Here is a 20,904-nt window from a genome sequence, read left to right as displayed (position 1 = left end):
TTTATTTTTTTACTTATTCATTTGACACAGAGAGCGCACACACAAGCAGGGGAGCAGCAGGCTGAGGGAGAGAGAGAAGCAGGCTTCCCGTTGAGCAAAGAGCCCGATGCTCCATCCTGGGCTCTATCCCAGGACCTTGGGGTCATGACCTGGGCCAAAGGCAGACGCTTAACCTACTAAGCCACCCAGGTGCCCCAATCCCCTTTTTATTCTTAATAGTAGTTCCAAATATATGCCTTTTGATGCCTTTTGATTATTTATTTGCTCACAGCCTGAAGATTCTACAGAATTCCTTAACTGTGTTAACCTTTTTTCCTTAATAATTTTTTCCTGATTATCAAAGCAATGCTCATCAAAAAAAAAAAAAAAAAAGGCGGGGGAAGGGGAATAGACCCAAGAACTGTTACGAGGTAGAAAGCCTGAGTTCCCTTAAACCTGAGTATTTGCTGGGGGCCGAGGGCTGGGGAAGAAGGCTCAGTGGCCTCAGAGATTGGTCATCTGGGGGGTGGGGCCCATCTGGGAATCATATTATGACTGCTGAGTGGGTGAGGGTCAGCCGAGGGGTTTGTTTTAGAGGCAGTTTGGCCATAGTTAAAGGGGCAGGGCTTGGAGGTGAGTGCAGCTAAAGTGATCTTGTTCCTTAATCTATCTGAGCTTCAGGGCCCCTGTCTGTAAATTGGGATTAATAGCAATACCTCTTTCTTGGAGCACCGTGTAATTTAGGTGAGGTAACAGTAATATGATGGTTTTTCATGGCTGGCACTATACTGGGTGTCTGTATTAGAAAAGGAGCCCAGAGCCTGGCACAGTCGCAACTGTGTTGGTGCTATAACAAAGTAGCCCATGCAGGGGGGTTCAGACCCCAGCTGTTTATTGTCTCATAGTCTTGGAGGCTAGAAGACCCCAATCAAGGTGTTGGCTGGGGATTTCTTGGGCCACTCCCCATGGCTGTAGATGACTGTCTTCTCCGTGTCCTTGTGTGTGTGCTCATGTCTGTGTCCAGACTTCCTCCTTTTATAAGGATTAGGCCCAGATTACTGACCTCATGTTAAGTTAATCACCTTTTTTACCCTATCTCTAACTAGAAGTCATATTCTGAGGTACTGGGGCTTAGAACTTAAACTGTGAATTTTGGAGGGGACACAATTCAGCCCTTCACAGCTATTATTTCCATTATGCATGGTTCTATAGTGATGGAGGGCTCTGAAGCTGGCCTTGGCATTGTCTCCACTCTCCAGCTGTCTGTGTGACCAGGCTCATCGTGCTTCCTCTGGACATCTGCATAATGTCAGGGCCAGGCAGGACAGGGGTCCTTGTGAGCTCTGACACAACTGAAGGTAATTGGAAAATGGGGATCCAACACTCACTCTTCAAACTTTCACTGTTTGCCTTGTGCTGGGTTTAGGGAGAGCAGGCACAGTGACACAGGCGTGGCGGTGTCCTGCCCACTGGGCAAAGGCTGGGTGTATCTGCTCTCAGGGGTCCTAGCTGATGGCCAGTGGACCAGGAGCTAGGAGAAGATTGGGATCTTCGGGGGCTTGTCCACTTTGGTTTCATTTGCTGTGCTCTGTGGTCATGGATGTGGATTTTGGCTTTTTCTCTGTTGAAATTTTCTCTTGTTACTCAAGATCTTGTTACTTTCTCTCCTGAGGGCCGCCTGTGTAGGAAAGATAACCCACATCCCTTTGTGCATTTGAAATACTTCTCTGATTTCCTCCCCCATTTCCTGGGGTTGACTCGGGGCACTTGGAAGACCCTTTGTGGCCAGATTTTGCCCCAGGTGGGTGGCTTTCTGCATTTGAGGGAAGAATGACCATGGTAGTGTTTCCTGGACATTAGGACGTGAGATTGGTTATGCGCTCAGGTTGAAGGTAAATGGAAGCACCAGATTCACTGAAATAGTAGGTGTGAAATTGGGACATTATAGAAGGATTTTTAGGGGGAAACTTGTTTGAGGTGTTTCCCCTTATTTTGTGGGAGGTGGGGTGGAGGCAGAGAGCAGCGCTCACTGCCTGAGTGTGTTGGTGCGCTGGGTCTGTAACCACAGGTGTTGAGAAACTCCTCACCCCTCCTCACCCCTGTGTGACTGCGGGTGAGTACGTGCAGCTGTTCTTTTTGTAATACAGTGTAAAACGTCCCTGTGGTTTCAGGAATGGATTCTTTTCACCCACTTCTGGAGGTCACCTTTTTAAAATCCACACAAGGCGCTGTGTAAATACAGGGTGAACCCTTCTGTATGGTGTCCCCTCATTTAAGAGGGAGGGTGCATTAAGTGTCCTAGGGCTCTTTTCTTTTCTTTTTTTAAAGATGTTATTTATTAGAGAAAGCGAGAGAGCGCCCGTGTGCACATGGAGGGTGGACAGAGGGAAAAGCAGGCTCCCTGCTGAGCAGGGAGCCCTGGAAGTGGGACTCGATCCCAGGACCCTGAGATCATGACCTGACCCGAAGGGCTTAACTGACTGAGCTACCCAGGTGCCTCTCCCTCTTCTTGGATAAGAAAATCTTTTGCTTTGTCTCCCAGAAGCGCCTGAAGGGCCAAGCCCTTCTTTACATTCTGTTTCTCAGGACCTCAAAAGAAAAGAATACTGGGGAGATCACTGTCCTTTTATTTTTCGCTGAGGGCCCTTTTGGTCCTGGTCATTTAAAGAATGGAGAAAACAGATTGGATTTTAGAGTTAATTCCAATTGGTAGTCAGTCATGCTAACATTCTGGGGCACCTGGTTCAGCATCTGACTTTGGCTCAGGTCATGTTGTCAGGATCCTGGAATCAAGACCCACTTTGGGGGTCCTTGCTCAGTGGGGAGTCTGCTTGTCCCCCTCCCTCTGTCCCTCCCCCTGCTCATGTGCACTCTCTCTGTCTCTCAAATAAATAACATCTTTTGAAAAAAATTACAGTAAGCTTTCTAAGAACTGGGCACCATGAAATAGTGTTTCTTTTTTTGTTTTTAAAGATTTATTTATTTTAGAAAGAGTAAGAGAACATACAAGAACAAAGGGAGAGAGAGAATCTCAAACAGACAATGCCCTACACACCTCACCCCCCCCCCCCCCCCCCCCCCCCGGCTGAGCAAAGAGCCCTAGGTGGGGCTTGATCTCAGGACCAACCAAAATCAAGAGTCCAGTGTTCAACTGACTGAGCCACCCAGACCCACCCCCCAGCTTTTTTGTTTTTTTCTAAAATTTTATTTTTAAGTAGTCTCTAGACGCAACAGGGGGCTTGAGCTTAGGATCCTGAGATTAAGAGTCAAATGCTACACCAACTGAGCCAGCCAGGCGCTCCTGAAATAGCGTTTCTTGTTGACTGGCTCTTAGGAGCCCCCCAGGTGGAGATGGCACATGCCTTCCCATCTTGCCCTCAGCAGACCTAACTAATCCATTATGGGCTTCCTCCCGGACAGGTGCAGGTGTGGCCTCAAGCTCTTTTAATACAATGCTTCGGGCAGTTGTCACAAGACGTTGCTGTTCTTTCACAGTGAACCTCTTGCCTTTTCTGGTCGGATCCAAGTTCAGTTCTGGAGAAACCGGAGACAATCAATTGCCTTATTTAACTGGCAGAGCTCTGTTGACCTCCAGAAGGCCACATCAGACGTTTCTTTGCCTTCTGTGTCCTACCCCAGCATTTGGTGCTGCAGACCAGTGCTCTGACCACTCTCTACCCCATTGCTGTCTAGATCTCATTTTCTGGCTCGTCCTGTCCCCCTGAGTGGTCTCCGTGTCTCTTCCAGAAAATTTTATTCCTTCCCCTATCCTTGCAGAGTGTGTGTCCCAGGATTTTGTATGTGCCTAGAACAATACCGTGCGGGGTGGGGGGGTACAAAACAAAACAAAACAAAACAAAACAATACCGTGCGGTTGCTGGGTAAGTCCTAGATCTGGCCCTCCCCTTTCCCTCGATTCTTTCTGACCCGAGGGCTTCACATTGCCAGGGTAGCGGCTGTGGGCTTACCACTGACGTCTTCCAGGCGCTGTGGGATGTCTCCCATGGAGACTGTGTTAGTCCCAAACTGTCCCCAAGGATTTGGGGTAACTCTAAGAGAGAGGGAAATAAAACCCTTGTCTTTTTTTTTTTGGATGGCTAAATACATATAACAATGTTTACCATCTTAACCATTTTTAAATATAGAGTTCAGTGGTATTAAGCACATTCATAATGTTGTACCATCCCCACCATTTATCTCCAGAGCTCTTCATCTTGCAAAAATGAAACTATGGGTGCCTGGGTGGCTCAGTGGGTTAAACCTCTGTCTTTGGCTCAGGCATGATCTCAGGGTCCTGGGATTGGGTTCTCTGCTCAGTGGGGAGCCTGCGTCCCCCTCTCTCTGCCTGCCTCTCTGCCTGCTTCTGATCTCTCTCTCTGTCAAATAAATAAATAAAATCTTTAGAAAAATTACAAAAATGAAACTATATCCATTAAGCAGTAATTCCCCATTTTTCCCTTCACCCCAGCCCCCGATAATCACCATTCTACTTTGTCTCTTATGATTTTGATTCCTTCAAGTACTTCATATAAGTGGAATTACAGGATTAGTCTTCTTGTGACTGGCTTATTTCATTTACCATAATGTCCTCAACACTCACCCGTGTTGTATAACATGTCCCAATTTCCTAGCTTTTCTTCCCCCCAACATTTTATTTATTTATTTTAGGAGACACAGGCAGTTGAGGGAGAGGGAGAGAGTTGTTTTTTTTTTTTTTTTGGACAGATAGAGGGAAAACACAAACAAGGGGAGCGGTGGGCAGAGGGAGAGAGAGAAGCAAGCAGGCTTCCAGGACTTCTGGGTCATGACCTGAGCCAAAGGCAGTCGCTTAACCGACTGAGCCACCCAGTGTCCCTAGAGAGAGAATCTTAAGCAGTCTCTGTGTTGAGTGTGGAACCCAGCGCAGGGCTCGATCTCATGATCCTGAGGTCATTACCTGAGCCGAAACGGAGTTGGATGCTCAACTGACGGTACCACCCAGGTACCCCTGACTTTTTCCTAGCATTTTAGGGCTGGCTAACACGGCAGCATATGCATGTCCCACATTTTGCTTATCTATTCATCTGGCAATGGACACTCATGTTGCTCACATGCTTTAGATATTGTGAGTAATGCTGTGAACATGGGTATAGGAATATCTCCTTGAGACCCTGCTTTCAGTTTTTTTGATATATGCCCAAAAGTGGATTTGTTGAATCCTGTGATAATACTATTTTTAATTTTTTGAGAAACTGCCATACTAGTTTCCACAGTGGCTCTACTGTCTTACCTTCCCACCAGCAGCACAGGAGGGTTCTTGTCTCTCCACGCGTGTCACCCACACTTGTTACTTTCTGCTTTGTTGATGGTAGTCACCCCAAGCTGGCTGAGGAGTAGCTCCTTGTGGCTTTGATTTGCATTTTTTTGTTTTTTTTTTTTTGATTTGCATTTCCTTAAGGATGAGTAATGTTGAGCATCTTTGCATGTGCTTGTTGGCTGTATATCTTCTTCGGAGAAGTGTCTGTCCAAGTATTCATCATTTGCCTTTTTTTTTCTTCCTTAAGAGGGAGGGGCGCCTGAGTGGCTCAGTTCATTAAGTGTCTATCTTCAGCTTAGGTCATGATCTCAGGATTCTGGGATCGACACCCACTTTGGGCTCCTTGCTCAGTGGAAGGGAAGCTCAGTGCTTCTCCCTCTCCCTCTTCACCCCCTTCCACGTTCATGTGCATACACTGTCTCTCTCTGAAATAAATAAAACCTTTGAAAAGAAAGAGAGTGAGAGAGCACACGTGCGCATGTGTTGGGGGGGTGGGGAGAGCAGAGGGAGAGAGACTTTCAAGCAGGCTCTGTGCCCAGCAAGGAGCCCAACTTGGGTCTCAGTCCCATGACCATGAGATCATGGCCTGAGCCAAAACCAGGAGTTGCATGTTTTACTGACTGAGCCACCCAGGCACCCCTCATTTGCCTGTTTTTGAATCAGGTTTTTTTTTTTTTTTAATTGCTTTAGGAGTTCTCTTTTTAGTCTGATATTAATCCTTGATCGTATATCATATATGTACCTTGCAAATATTTTCTCCCATTCTGTGGGCTGCCTTTTCACTCTGTTGGTAGTGCCTTCCAGTGTATAAAATTCTAACGTATTCATAAAGCCCAATTATGTCTTTCTCTCTCGTTGCCCATGACTTTGGTGTCATATCTTAAGAAATCATTGCCAAATTCAATGTCTTGAAGCCCTATATTTAATCATGTTTTATAAGTTTAGCTCTGATCTTCAGGATGTGGATTAATTTTGAGTTAATTTTTGTATATGGTTTTAGATAAGGGTCCAAATTCATTGTTTTGCATGTGGATATCCAGTTTTCCCAGCATCATTTCTTGGAAAGACTGTTCTTTCCTCATTGACTAGCGCTGGCACCTGTCAGGGTGATTTGAGCATTTGTGGGAAGGTTTATTTCTGTTCTGCTGGTACATTTGCCTGTCTTTGTGTTGGTATCACACTGTTTTGATTATTGCAGCTTCATAGCAAGGTTTGAAATTAGGAAGTGTGAGTCCTCTGCCTTCATTCTTCTTTTTTACAATTGTTTTAGCTATTTGGGGTTCCTTGAGACTCCATTTTAATTTTCAAGTGGGTTTTGCTATTTCTGCAAAATAGGTCATGGGATTTCTGAGAGGGATTGCACTGAGTCTATAGATCACACTGGGTCATGTTGGCATCTAACACAGTCCTTGCTTTTTACTCATTTCCTTGTGTTTTGTTGCAGCATTGTGTTTTGAATAAGAGTACTGGAAAAGGAGGAGTTTCTGGAAGAGAAGAGGCCAGCAGTGAGGGGGGGTGAAGGCAGCTGGGAATAGTGCACAGGGGCATCAGGGAGCAGGGGCACATGGGTCTCAGGCAGGTTTGTGTTTGAATACGTTAGAATTTTATACACTGAAAGGCACTACCAACAGAGTGAAAAGGCAGTTCCTTTCCAGCTGCAAAGCACTTTCAGCGTCTGTGACTTTATTCACCAGCACGGCAGTCTGTGAGATACAGATAAGGACTTTTTATAGCTCTGGTGTGTAGATGAAGAAGCTGAGGCTCAGAAAAATAATTCGCCTTGGCCACCTCTTAGTAGGTGACCAAACCAGGAAGAACCCAGGTCCATCCAGCTTCTGATCCTGTGCCATTTGTCCTGTGCACTGTGTACCTCCCCCCGCTGTGGCCGGGGTCCTGGTGGGTTCAAATCCAGCAGGAATGGTGTGTGGAGGGGAGATAAGCAGTTCTCCATGGTCTCAGACTCATGGGGACCCAGCGTGCTGGTCAGTAGTTTTCTTCTTTCTTTCTTCCTCCCTTCTTCCCTTCCTCCCCCTACTTCCTTCCTTCCTTCCTTTCAGATTTTATTGATTTATTTGAGAGAGCGCTCATGACCTGGGAGAGGGAGAAGCAGACTCCCTGCTGAGCGCGGAGACCAATGTGGGGCTCAATCCTAGGACCCTGGGACCTGAGCTGAAGACAGATGCTTAATTGGCTGAGCCACCCAGGCACCTCGGTGGTCAGTAGTTTTGGGGGCACCATGCAAAGCAATGGGGAGGGTGCTGTTGTTGCTGCTGAAGGAAAAGGGGCAGAGGCAGCAGCTCATTGCTGGTGAGAGCAAGTGCTTTCCTCTCTGGCCTTTGTGGGCTGAGTGTCCCTGATCTGTGCAGGCTGGTATCACGTCCTTGTCTACTTCACCCCTTACGCCCTGAGACTTGGGCTGTTTCCAGAGCCATCGTTCCCTCTGGGTGACTCCTCTGTCTACCCTGAGCTGTGATGAATGGAAAATAGCCATTTGGGGGATGACGTGGCATTAAGGGGACAGGGGAGGGAGACATTTTGGAGTTCTTTGGCCTTCAGTCTGAGCATTGGAGTCATGAGCAGGTTCCCCAAACCCCACTGGTTCATTCTGTTTGCTGCCTTCCAAGCCAGGATGGAAATATCTATCTGACTCTGTATCCAGAGATTGTGCTGGTCTCCCTTGAGTGGACCAGGATGAGCTGGTGATTGGAAGAGTGACAGGGTTGGAGGGGTTGAAGCCAGGACAGGAGGACAGGCTGGTAGCTGAGGTATGGCAGAGATGACTGGAACCTGTCTTTCTCTTGCTTCTTTTCTTCCCTCCCACTCTTGGAAAGCTAGTGTTGGCCACAGTGCCAAATGCTGGCCCATAAGCTGCTTTCTGGCACAGCCCCGCCAGAGTTTCTAATCCATTAGTTGTGACTCCTAAATGCTTCTCCTCACCTGAGCAGGGGGATGGCTGCTCCCACCCTCTACTGGGACAAGGTACTGGTGACTTTCATTTTTCTGACCCTGGTGGAAAGGAAGTAATATGGGGCTAGAGTCTTAATTTGAATCTGGATTCATCACTTAGTAGCTTTGGGGATGTGGGTGAGTTACTTAGTTTCTTTGAGCTTGTATTTCACCATTTAGAAAATGAGTTATTAGTCCATTTCTAATAGTGTTGTTGGGATGAGTAAATGAAATAATCCATATAAATAGTACCTTCCCTGTGACAAGTGCTCAATAAATATCAGCTGCTATGAGTAGTCAGAATGTGGTAATTAGTGCATTCAAGAAAAGCTTGAGCTCAGATATGTAAGGTGCCTAGTTGATGGCTCTTCCTATCTGTCTGACTCATTTCTATCAGTCTCTTTGATACCCAGGGAAGTTCAGGGAGGGGGTGGAGTGCAGGTACGGTTTGCACTTGTTTCTCTACCTGAGACACTTTGCACTTCCTTCAGGTCTCTCTTCAAATGTGACCTCAGAGAGACCCCCCCCCCAATTGTACCAGAACAGCCACCTGTCCACCCCACCCCAGTCACCCTCCGTAGTGTGCTTATAACCTGATGCAGTTCACATTTATTAGTTTAGCTCTGTTCTTCTCCCCCTATTCCTGTGAGCTTCACGAGAGCAGGGACTCTGTCTCTCATTCTCTGCTGCACCCACAAGACCAGGAGATGCTTGTTGAGCATTTGGTGAATGAATGGGCTCTGTGTTCCCCGGGGCGGACATGCCTAGCAAGGGTTGGTGCCTTGCACAGAGTGCCCTCTCTCCATCTCTCTTGAGGTGTGCTGACAATGTGCCGCTCATGTGCAGGTAGGTGGTAGTGAGGACTCTGAGAAGGTCTGGGCGGGCTGGAGGGATACCAGGCACATACCGAGTGCTCCGGCTTGTTCTTTGTGACTCAGAATGAGACACCTACAGGGAAGGCCAGGGATGGATTGGAGTTGGCTGAGTCCAGGCAGAATGGTAGAAGAAGACAAAGGGGGCCTCTGATTTTTTAAAAAAGATATTTATTTATTTATTTATTTGACAGAGATCACAAGCAGGCAGAGAGGCAGGCAGAGAGAGAGAGAGGGAAGCAGGCTCCCCACTGAGCAGAGAGCCCAATATGGGGGTCCCACCCAGGACCCTGAAATCATGACCTGAGCCGAAGGCAGAGGCTTTTTTTTTTTTTTTTTAAGATTTATTTATTTATTTGTCGGGGCGGGGGGGAGAGTGAACACAGGCAGACAGAATGGCAGGCAGAGGCAGAGGGAGAAGCAGACTCCCTGCTGAGCAAGGAGCCTGATGTGGGACTCGATCCCAGGACGCTGGGATCATGACCTGAGCCGAAGGCAGCTGCTTAACCAACTGAGCCACCCAGGCGCCCCTCCTCCAATTTTTTTTTTTTTTTAAGATTTTTATTTATTTATTACAGAGAGGGAGAGCATAAGGGGGGAGCGGCAGAGGGAGAAGCAGTCCTCCCGCTGAGCAGGGAGCGCAACTGCTGGGCTTGATCCCAGGAACCCTGGGATCATTTTTTTTTTTTTTCCTTAAGATTTTATTCATTTTCTTTTGTCTGAGAGAGAGAGAAAGAGAGAGAGAGAGAGAGAATAAGCAGGGGGAAGGAGGAGCAGACTTTGCTGAGCAAGGAGCCTGATGCAGGACTTGATCCTAGGGTGTTTGCCCTGTGTCTGGCTTTGTCCTTGGGCTTTTACCTCTCTTTACTCCTTTGGCCCTCATACTCATCATTCTTCCTGCTTTATAAACAAGGACATTAGGCCCAGAAAGTGGAAAGCACTTGCCCCAGTCCACACAGCGTGGGGGCCTGGCCAGAGCTGGCACTTGTGTTGATGCCCTGTGATGGTACAGGGCTGCACACTCCTGGTGGTAGTCCGTGGGGAGCAGGTAGCCTCTTCTCCCCTTACTGAGTAGCAGAGAGGTGAATCCCAATTGAGAGCCGGAGGGAGCTGGCAGTGCCAGGTGCCGTGCAGGGAGCTGCTTCCTGCCCATGGTGACGGTTAGAAGTTTATTCTAGGGCAGATGTGCTGTAGCGACTTGTCCATCAGCGGCATCGTGGCGGCTTGGTGGCCCCCTGGGTGTTTGTGTTGCTCTGGTTCCCTGTTCCCTCTTGCTGTACCCTTGTTGCTACACCAGGGGCATGAGATTTCACAAGGGTCGTGGTCATGAGCTCTGGTTTGGGGGATGCTGGTCAGGCTTGGTCACATTCATTGGTGGGGAATATGCCTCTAAATAATTGTATTTTATTTTATTTTTAAAGATTTTATTTATTTGTTTGACAGAGAGAAAGAGAGAGAGAGAGAATGAATACAAGCAGGGGGAGTGGCAGCCAGAGGGAAAGGGAGGAGACTGACATGGGATTTGATCACAGGGTCCTGGGATCATGACCTGAGCTGAAGGCAGATCCTTAACCATCTGAGCCACCAGGCACCCCTAGATGATTGCATTTAGTAGGAGACTCTTAACACCTGTCTCAAGCACCCCCCCAGCCCCCACCTCCAGCTATAAATGCTGACCTAGCCTCCCTCCCAGGGAGCCCACCAGACCCTGCTTGGGCCACGTCCTGGGTGCAGAATTATAACCCAGCCCAGCTGGGAAATGATAGAAAACAGGGCTTGTTTTGGGTGACCGAAATCCAGAACTGGGAGGTGTTCCCACTTGGCACCAAGTTGATGGTCCCAGTTTCACCCGCTACTCCCATCCTGGAGTTTAGCTGCTCTGACAGGGAGACAACAAAGAAAGCCTCCAGCTTTTCCCAGCTGAAGAGGGGAAGGAAGCTTTCTGACTGCTGTTTTTAATCTCTGGAAATTCAGCAAACTTCCATCATCTTGTGCCTTGGGGGAGGAGAGGACCCAAAGGGCCTGACAGTGAGAGAAGGGTCTTTATTTTAATCTCATGGGTGATCAGTTCTGGGTACGCATGTCTTGTTTTCCCTACCTTTTCAGACTTCCGCTTTGGGGGGCAGTTTTGGTGGGAGATGGGGTTGGGTCACAGGCGACAGCACTGACATCTGGGAGTTTCCTCGGTCAGGGTGTCAGGTCATCAGTGCCTTATCTCCTGGTTGATTCCAGAGTCCAGTGAGAGGGGGTGAAGGAGTGAGCCTAGAGCCCCGCAGGTGTCCTTCACACTACCCCCGCACACGTCAACCCCCGCACACGTCTCACTTGCACACTTGGAGGTTAACACTCCACTTAGCTAGGAAATCAACACCCCCCTTTCACCTTTGAAAGATGGGCTACGTTCTTGTCATGACCTCAAAAAGGGAGAAATAAGCATCCTTACTGTGATATCTTAGCAAACTCATTATTCTTGTTCTAAACTTTGCAGAGAATACTGCAGCTGTTTCTCAGTTGGGAAGACTAATGGGGTTTTTACCTACATACCTGACACTTTGGGGGGTGGATTATGCACACTGTGGGGGGAGGTGTGTTCACCTGACCCAGAACAGCAGGCCTCCTGTTTGTTGCCGGCCTTCCTGTGCATGCTGGGGAGAAGGTGATTTTCCCGTCCTGAGGCAGGCACAGAGGGTGCAGGAAGCAGGACTTCCTTAACGGCTGTGCCATGTTCTGGCTGCTCAGTTCCGGGGCCGTGGTCACCCCATACCTCTCTGACATGTTGGGGCTTGTCAGCCTCCTAGTTTGGTCTGTGTCTACAGCCTTGAGCCGTATTTTTAAAGGGAAGGAAGCTGAGGCCTTGGGGAGATGTGTGGCTGCACTGAGCCTGTGATTCTGCAGGAGGGCTTCTCATTGGCAGATGGGGGGGCACCCTCCCACTACCTCCCGTGGTCCTCAGAAGCAGGGAGGTGTTCTCTGCACTGCACACAGCGCTCTTCATGCTCTTGCCTCCTTCCTCGTCTCTGCAGCTCACGGAGTTGGTGCTTGTTGGTTGAGTATGTCCATGCGCTGGGACTGGCCTCTGCCTCCAGCATGGCCATGGCTGTTGGGGTGGGCAGGAAGCAATAGTACGTGTCAGGGCCATGGAGCCATGGCTCCTCTCACCCTCTTCCCAGCTTTAGTCCCCATCTCTGGCTCAACAGTGCCATCTCAGCAATGCCTATTGAGTGTCCTCTTGGTGGGGGAAGGAGGGCAGGGAGTGGCTCTGGGGTGGGGTGGGGTGGGAATCCAGAGGGGCTGGCTCTGTTCGGAGACTTTCTGCTTGCACAGGGGGACAGGTTCTGCTTGTGTTTCTTCCAAGCTGAGTTGGCTTCTCGGGTGCTAGTCCAAGTTTACCATCCTCCAGGGCCAGCTCCAGGCTGCTTCCTCCATGAAGCTTCCGGTGACTGCCCTTCCACCTTCAGAGCCTGGTAGTAGTGTTGGGTATAGGGATCAAGATTGAAGACTTTGGGCTTAACTGGGCTTATCTTGTCCATACTCTATCAAGACCTTAAGCAAGTTTCTTAATTATCCTAACCCTTAGTTTTCCCTTCTGTAAAATGGGCCTAATGACAGCCTCAGGGTTGTTTTAGGAATTCACTGGGACAGTGCATGCCAAGTGCTTAGCACAACTTGATACTTAATAGTGCTCAGTGTCTATTAGCTGCTGTTACTATTATTATTATTATTATTATTATTACTATAAGTTGAGTACTGTATAGTCTGGCAGTGTGTCATCCTAACCTGTTTGACCTTGTCACTCTAGTACAGCTATCAATTTCAGTAATCAGAGGATTGAGAACGGCAGGGTGGGAAGGTCTGGTTTGACTACAGTGGCAGCAGCTAGCACGTAGAGCACTCGTGCCAGGTGCTGTTTCAAGCCCTTCTCATGTGAACTCTGTAGATTCCTCTATTAAGTAAGTACTCTTACTAACCCCTTTGACAGATGGGCACATGGTGTCAAGGGGGAGCCGAGTGAATAACCCAAAAGCACACAGCTGCCGTGTGACAGAGTTGGGAGTTTAGCCCAGGTAGGCTGGCACCCATGTGGGACTTCTAGTCATTATTGCCTTCCTTGACAGCCGAGTGACCCAGGCTCAGAGAGGAACACAGACTTATGCAGAGTTTCACAGCAGCTGGGTAGCCTGTTGAGCTCCTGTCTTGTCTTCTTTCCCAGGCCTGGTCCGAGGGCCTTGCAGGGCTCAGGCTCATGGCAGGAATCTGACTGGCACATGCAAGCAAGGGAACTCGGAAGCCCTCGGTCATCTGTGCCCTGGCTGGGGATCCTCAGGTGTGAACGAGGAGAGGGTGCCAGGGCCAGGCTGCCTGCCTTCCCAGTGGACTTGCAGCTTGCTTTCATCCTCCTCTTCACAGATGCTTGTGGGGGGGATGTAGGTGCTCCCAGCGATTTGGCGCTGTCTCGGATCTGTTTGGTGGGCCAGCCTCTCCTCACCCTCCTGGAGCACAGGGAGGAAGGACTCTGCGTGCTGGCTCCAGGCTGAATCAAGTCCCTTCGATGCTTCTGGTTTTCATGGGGAGGAAGCATGAGTCACGGGGCCTTTATAAGCTCCAGGTGAATGGAGGGGTGTATTAGGTGACAAGCTAAGTTTGTCTCTCTTTGGGCCCCATGGCCTGCGGACTGGGCCATTCCGTTATCGCTCGGGTGATTTTACTGGAAGTTCTTTTGAAGTGGTCTCCGTGACCCAGTGGGGCTGAGTCACAGAGTAAACACAGCAGGGGCTGGGCTCTTGGGAAGGATGCAGACAATGCGTGGGTCCCAGGGTTCCCCGGGCCTCTGTTTCAGGGCCTCTGCCATAGCTCGCACTGGCTTCCCACCTGATAACTCTGGGGAACCTTGGCGCCCTGCTGCCCTGCATTTATTCTGTCTGTGGACCCCATGCCCTGGGGGCTTGTTAGAAATGCAGAGTCTCAGGCCCCCCTCATCTGCCCACATCAGAACCTGCCCTTTGCTTGGGTCTCCAGTAGTCCCAATGGCAGTAGAGGCTTTCCCTGTGTCTCTCTCTGTTTACCCGTCCATGAAAAATCTAGGCTCATGCTCTGCTCTCCTTTCATGGAAATGTTTCCAGGTCATCTGACTTCTTCATGAGTCTTCTGAGGATCTGTGCACAGGCTTGTCTGGGTTTGTGGGAGCATCCCTAGTGGCAGTGCCTGGCTGTCCTGTGGGGGCATGGGGGAGCACGGGGAGGGAGTGGGGTCAGTGCCAGTGGGGGAGCCAGGCCGATTTCATAGCCCTCGTTAATCTGGGCCTTTCTGCCAGGTGGAGCATATGCCTTAGGTTTCAGAGCATGTGGGAAATGGGTGTCTTTGTGGAACTCCTGACGAAATTTTGGGGGGGCTGGGAGTGTGCACCTGTGTGGCCTCCAGATTCAATTGTGAAACCTCAGTAGATAACGCCTGACACTTGCCCTTCAAAAACCACTGGCTTTGAAAGGACATCACGTGACTTTGGAGGAGAGTCTCTCCTCTTGCCTTTTCCCGACATCCTGACCACATAGGCTTTTTAAGACAACAATAGCAGCAGAGACAAAGCATGACCAAGACAACGTCGTCTTTGGGCCTTTTTTTCCCTCTGAATGACGTCTAAGGCCCTGGGAACATTGTAAAAACTGGGCCCTGTCCAATTTGCATCACTCCCTGCCAGCCCCCAGCTCCTAAGAGCCCTGCCAGCCGACTCGGGGGCGGAGATGCCCAGAGATGCAGATAGAGATGTCACGTCACCCCAGGTCATGCCCCAGAACCTCGGCAGGAGGACTTCAGGGACAGGGAAGAAGAACAGAATGTGTTGGTTGGCCCGTTGACTCCCCCAGCCAGGAAGGGAGATGGGCGGAGAGAGACAAGGATGTCTGCCAAGTGTAATTAACAGTGGAAACTGGCCATGGGGGAGGAAAGAGATGTCTTGATGAGGAGGGGTGCTTTACTGGAAGATCGGGCTCTGCTGATGCCTGTAGTCAGGAAGAGCGAGGCTTTCTGCAGGGAGCGTGGTGGCGCAAGCACGATCGCGCCCAGCTCAGAGATCTGGGAGGTTTGAGTGGGAGAGTTTATTTGTGCCTCCTTTTCTGAGTAGGCATCTTTCGAAAACAGTCCACCAACATACCAACTGGCTAGCCTTCCTTGTCTACATAAAGAAAAAAAATAAGAGACTGTCGATTGAGTTGAGAAAATCGGCATTGTGTTGACGTTTTTGTCCTTTGAAGATACCCACAGAGTGCCCGAATTCTACCTGACTTTATTTCACCAATCCTTATGCAATACTTACTGCCCTTCATGGTATGAGAAGAGAGATGGTTGGGGAAACTGGTGGTGCTCATTGTTTTGTTGAGACAAAAACACAGAGAGGTTGAATGGGCAGGAACATGAATCATGTAGGTGGAAACTTGAAATACAAGAGTTATTTCATTGAACATTGCGATTCATTTTCTGGTGGGATCAAGGAATTTCAGGGCTGAATGGGGTTTTCTGGTTCCTTCTCCCTTTGAGTGATGGGCAGAACCCTCCTGTGGCCTCTGGGCCAGGCCGGGCAGGGGGCCTCGGTGAAGTGAGGTGTGTGTCGAGGAGGTCCCGCCCTTCCCAGGTCTCTTGGGACCGAGCCAGGCCTGACAGTTGGGCACCCCCTGCCGCGGCCTTCTCCAGCACCCCCTGCCATGTTCTGTCCTGCTGCCCAATGCCGTTCGGCACAGATGGAGCCCTTTGACAGTCCTGTCTGAAGACAGAACATCTGTCTTCTCCCTAAGTCTTCCTCTTCAGTTCATGCAAAACATCCACAGGTTCTTCTTCTTCTTCTTTTTTGTAATTAAAGTTTTTTAGAGCCTTTTAGATTCACAGCAAAATTGAGGGGAAAGCAGAAAGAATTCCCTCCCCCACCGACCCCCTGCCTCTATACTTGTACAGCCTGGCCCACTGTCAGCACCATGCCCCGGAGTGGTACGTTTGTTATTGTCAACGAACCTGCACTGACACACTGTTGTTGCCCAGACTCTGTAGTTTACATTAGGTTTCACTTGTGGTGTTGCACATTCCAGGGGTTTGGACAAATATAGAACAGCATAACACCCACAGGTTTTTAAGAGAGTCTCAGACAATTTGATAACGAGTCCACCAGTCATGCCGGCCACTGTCACCATTACCAGAGTCCCTTTTCCTCGTTTTTTTCTTTTTGCTCTGGGCTGTCATCTCTTTTTCTGGGTGGGTGGGTGGGGCACACCTGCCAGCTCCCCTGCATGCTGGTACACCAGGGCTACCTGTCTGTCTGCCCTACATCTCCTCCTCCCACTCTGCTCTGGGTCTCTTGTCACCCTGGTGGTTTCCTCCCTCCCCGCCCCCATGAGTCTCCTTCTTCCTCTCCCCCACTTCATCCCTTTGAGAGGGTATGCAAGTATTAGGTAGCTAGTCAAGAGTTGAGGTGGGAGAGAAGCCTCAAATCTAGCCCCCACCTTTCTGGTTCTGGAGCCCTGGATCTCATTAGTTCTTGGCTGCTTTTCCTCCTCAGAGCCCTGAGGCTTGTTCAAAGGCTTTACTGCAAAAATCCCATCTCTAGCTCACCCTCTCTATACTCTGCTCTGCATGGCGCACACACCTCTTCCCTCCGTAGTTCTTTTGGTTCCAAGGACAAAATATTGCATTCCTGCCATTATTCTTGTTTTCTTTGACCCACCATCTCAGTTCCCAAGATAGTCTTGGGGTGGGTTCTCCCTTTTAACTTGGTGTCACCTGTAGTCACAGACAAAGCACACCATCTGGGGTGTCTTATAAGCCATCTTATAAGGGTTGAACCCCTTCCTTGTATAGGCCAGGGAGCAGAATTGCAGAAAACAAGCAACTTGCTCAGTGTGACCCAGTTACTCATGTGTGGATGAGAGCTGGTTCGGAAATGGGGTTTCTTCACCCAGAGACTATACTGATGCGAGGCGGGTAACATCCTAGCTTAGAAAACCCTCGAATTCAAACTGAACTGTGGTGCGGTTGTGTGTCCAACACCAAGGTAACAACATTAAGTGTTGGCCAAAAAAGAGGCTCCTTGGCTTTGGTGACGGTGTAATTGCTCATAATTTTATGAGTAATTTTTAATAAGGGGGCAGTCGCTGACTAAATTATGAAAGACTGAGCTTAAATATAGTCAGAACCCAAGAGCAGAACACTGGGGCAGAAAGAACAAATAGTTCGTAGATGTTTAACTTATACCCTGTTCCTCACTGCACGGAAGCCAGCATGGTACTGATAAAGATCTGCAGGAAATCCCCAGACCCTTTTTTAACCTGGGGCATGTTGCTTCCTTGCTAAGCTTTTCCCCAGAAGTCTTACGGAGAGGCAACGGACTGGCTTCGAGTTCCCTCTGTGCATGGATAGTTTCCAGGGCAGGAGGGTAGTGGAAAGGTGAGGTGGGAGGCCAGGCAGAAGTACCACGGACTAGACCCTGCTGACCACACCTGCCTGGCCCCTTAGATCCGATTTCTAGTTCCTGACTTGGTGGTGTTTCTCAGTCTGGTGCTGACTGAAAACTCAGTTGGTCTGACAGTAGTTTGGAATTAGTAACAAATGGTCTGTCCTTCTGTCCCCAGGCTCCACCTACAGCGTCTTGTCCATCATGCCCTCAGACTCAGAAAGCAGCAGCTCCCTCAGCAGTGTGGGTGAGTACCCCTGGGCACCCCTCCTTCCTGGAGGGCACCGGGTGGATCCGGGGCGAGAGGCTGGGTGCAAGCTGAGGTAGCCCTGAGTCTCCAGAGTGGGAAGTCGGCCTCACGTGTCAGATCATTCAAGGGGCCATCTTCTGTTGATTCCATTCACACCTTCTCCCGTCAGCAGCACATTCTTCTAATGGAGGAGGGCAGGGATCTGGTGCTGGCAGGTGCTGGGGGGGAGCTGTGTTCTGCCATTCCTTCACTTTGTCAGGGTTTGGGATTTTTCAGTGTGTTTTTGTCCCTCTGCCCCCAACCTAGTGCCTTATTACCACTGTCCATGAGAATGGCCCCTTTTGGGACTGTCTTTTGTAAGCAGGAACAGTCCCCTCGGCCATGTGTTGCCTTGGGGACAGGAGTAGCCCATCCATGTGTCTCCAGAAGCCCACAGCTGGTCCTGCTTTCCCTTCACTGAAAACATCCCAGCAAGAAGGTTGTCCCAATCTCCCAGCCTTCCGGCACCTCTGGGACCCATTCCTGCATCACGTGCCCTCTGTTTAACACGTGTGGCTTCTCATGTCCGATCGGACCCTGATGGATGGATACACCTTTGGTGGAGAGTCCTGGAGTGTCTGTAGTGGGAAGGGCCCCTGGAGGTCATCCAGTCCAATTATTATCCCCTGCGCATAGACAGATGGGAAAGTGGATGCTCTTGTGGAGGACTCCAGACCCCATCAGGGGCAGACCTTTAATGTGTTAATTTGACGGGCACTTAGCCAGTACCTCTGCTGAGCTACAAGTGGGCTTGGAATGCATGGGGACTAGGGCACACGTGGCCCCTGTGCCTGTGGATCTTAGGGTCCGCGGGGGAGATGGTTTTGTGAGTAAAGACAGTGAGCGAGCTCAGCCCGGTGGGGCTGGTGCCGGGAGGAGGGAGCACAGTGCTCTCTGGGATGTTGTAGCCAAGTGCTGACAAGGCAGAAGTGCATTCTCTCATGGCTCAGATGGCATCGGGGCAGGGTCTGTCCCGGGCCTCTGTCCTTCCTCCTGCCGGCCGGTGTGTCATCCCAGTCTCTGCCCTTGTCTTCACATGGTGCTCTCCCCCTGTGCGTGTCTGTCTGCAGATCTCCTCTTTTCAGAGGGACACCAGTCTACTCCAGGCTGACCTCATCTTCACCTGATCATCGGCAGAGACTGTATCTCCAATAAGGTCACATTCACGTTTACTAGGGGGTCAGGATTTCAACAGCGAGGCCAGGCACAGGTCCCTCATCCCTGTGCGGGTTCAGGGAGGACTCTTCTGGGACCATAGGTCAGAGCTTCTTTATTTAGCCTTTGTGCTGCCTGCTGTGGGTCCGCCGGCCAAATGGTGGGGTTGTTAGAATTTCTAACATGGGACCAGACCCCAGGAAGCCCCTGGAGTGGGGCAGTCCGGATGGGTGGAACGGCGATGTGGGCTTTAGGAAAATCGAAGCTGTTCAACCCCGAATGCACTTCTCTTGCCTCCCTCATGCTCACTCGGGAACAAGGGGCAGTGATCTGACAGAGAGCTGACAAACTCATCTCGTCGACACTTTAGGGCTTAACATGGTACCTTTCTTAGGAACGTTTGCATTAGTCTTTCCAAAGAGAGAGGTGTTACTTAAACCACACCAATTAATTGTGGAATTTCAAGCAAGAGTGTGAAGATACTTTTTATGCAGCTAGAGCTTCGCAGCTTCTGGAGGAAGCGTCATGTCAACCACCTGTTGGTTGGTTCCACACGTACCTGAAGCTGGTTCAGTCCTTGGGAAGGAGAGGTCAGCAGTGTCCCCAGATGTTGTTTGGCAAGCAGGCAGAAGGCAGTGCTGTGGACTTCCTGTTGGAGGCTGAGCCTTGGGTTTTGGTGCCCAGATCTTGAATGCTGAATGGTCTGGTTGCATCCTTTTGGGTCAGACCCTCTTCAGTTCTCCGAGACCCAAGTCTTGCTTCTTTTGTACTACTTTTTTCTTTTTCCTCATAAAGTCCATTCCAATCCTTTTTTTTTTTTTTTTAAAGATTATATTTATTTATTTGACAGAGAGAGACACAGCAAGAGAGGGAACATAAGCAGGGGGAGTGGGAGAGGGGGAAGCAGGCTTCCTGCTGAGCAGGGAGCCCGACGTGGGGCTCTATCCCAGGACCCTGGGATAATGACCTGAGCCAAAGGCAGATGCTTAACTGACTGAGCCACCCAGGTGCCCTGCTTCTTTCGTTCTTATGCCAGCAGTTGACATCATCATTGGGAAGAGTAGCCCCACAGTTCTGCAGGCTGACTTCAATGTCCTTGTGGCTGTATCAGCCAGGAGACCTTTGGCTGTAGCAATAGGAATACTTGCTCACCCTGCCTTAAACAACAAAGAAGCGTGTGTTCTCACATAATAAGAAGCCACTGAGGTTGGGCTGAGCACCCTGGGACGGGGTTCTGGGAGCCCCTGTGTGTGTCTGGCTCATGCTGATGGCGGGGTACCTGTAGCTGCAGCTCCAGCTGTCACGTCTAGATGTGACAGTGTCTGGGCCTGCAGGGTCCCTTGTAGGAGCCACTGGCCACAGGTGGCTATTTAAATTGAATGAAAATGAACTAAAATTAACGTTTCTAGTTTCAACAGTAACACTTGCTACATTTCAGGTGCTCTCTGGCTACCTGTGACTAGTGGCTTCCATACTGGACAGAACAGATGAAAGAAAATCTGTCATCACAAGGGTCCAGAAGATGAAAAGGGTCCTCTCGTGTCTCCTTATCAACAAAGCAGCCTTCCCAGAAATTTCCCGGCAGGCTGTCCTCACACTGACTGTGCTGGATCACTAGTCTGTGCCCTAAGCAGTGGCTCGTGCGATGTGGTCCCTGGACCAGCAGCACTCAGGCCCTTGTTTGAGATGCCAGTTCCTGAGCTCTGCCCCATACCTGCTGCATTAGAAGCTCTGAGCATGGCGCCCGGCATCTACATTTAACAGGTTTCCTGGTCTGAGGTGGGCTGGCCTGACTTCTTCCCTGGCCAGGGTGCTGGAATGTCTGTGGCTGGCTTGGACCTGTCCCTTGGAGTGGTATGAGCTATGGGGTTAGCCATGGGGACCGCACCTCTGCCTCCTGGAGGATTCCTCCTGGCTCAGCCTCACCTGATGACAG

The 20,904-nt window shown here is 49.9% G+C and overlaps 1 protein-coding gene across 5 annotated transcripts in view; it reads left to right on the top strand.

The window, feature by feature from the left end:
- The window catches only part of DLG5 (discs large MAGUK scaffold protein 5), a 117,014-nt gene that overhangs the window by 32,346 nt on the left and 63,764 nt on the right, over positions 1–20,904 (top strand). For 3 of the 5 annotated variants that reach the window (XM_004765320.2, XM_045083547.1, XM_004765319.2), the window contains exon 2: positions 17,703–17,771. The exons of the other annotated variants lie outside the window; for them this stretch is intronic. In XM_004765320.2, the coding sequence (XP_004765377.1) occupies positions 17,703–17,771 (69 nt within the window). The remainder of the gene's footprint in view (positions 1–17,702; positions 17,772–20,904) is intronic. 5 annotated transcript variants of the gene reach the window in all.

Source organism: Mustela putorius, unplaced genomic scaffold, assembly GCF_011764305.1.
Source record: "Mustela putorius furo isolate JIRA1106 unplaced genomic scaffold, ASM1176430v1.1 tig00000698_pilon_pilon_pilon, whole genome shotgun sequence".
NCBI classification, from domain to species: domain Eukaryota; kingdom Metazoa; phylum Chordata; class Mammalia; order Carnivora; family Mustelidae; genus Mustela; species Mustela putorius.
This window is presented reverse-complemented; position numbering and strand designations above follow the sequence as displayed.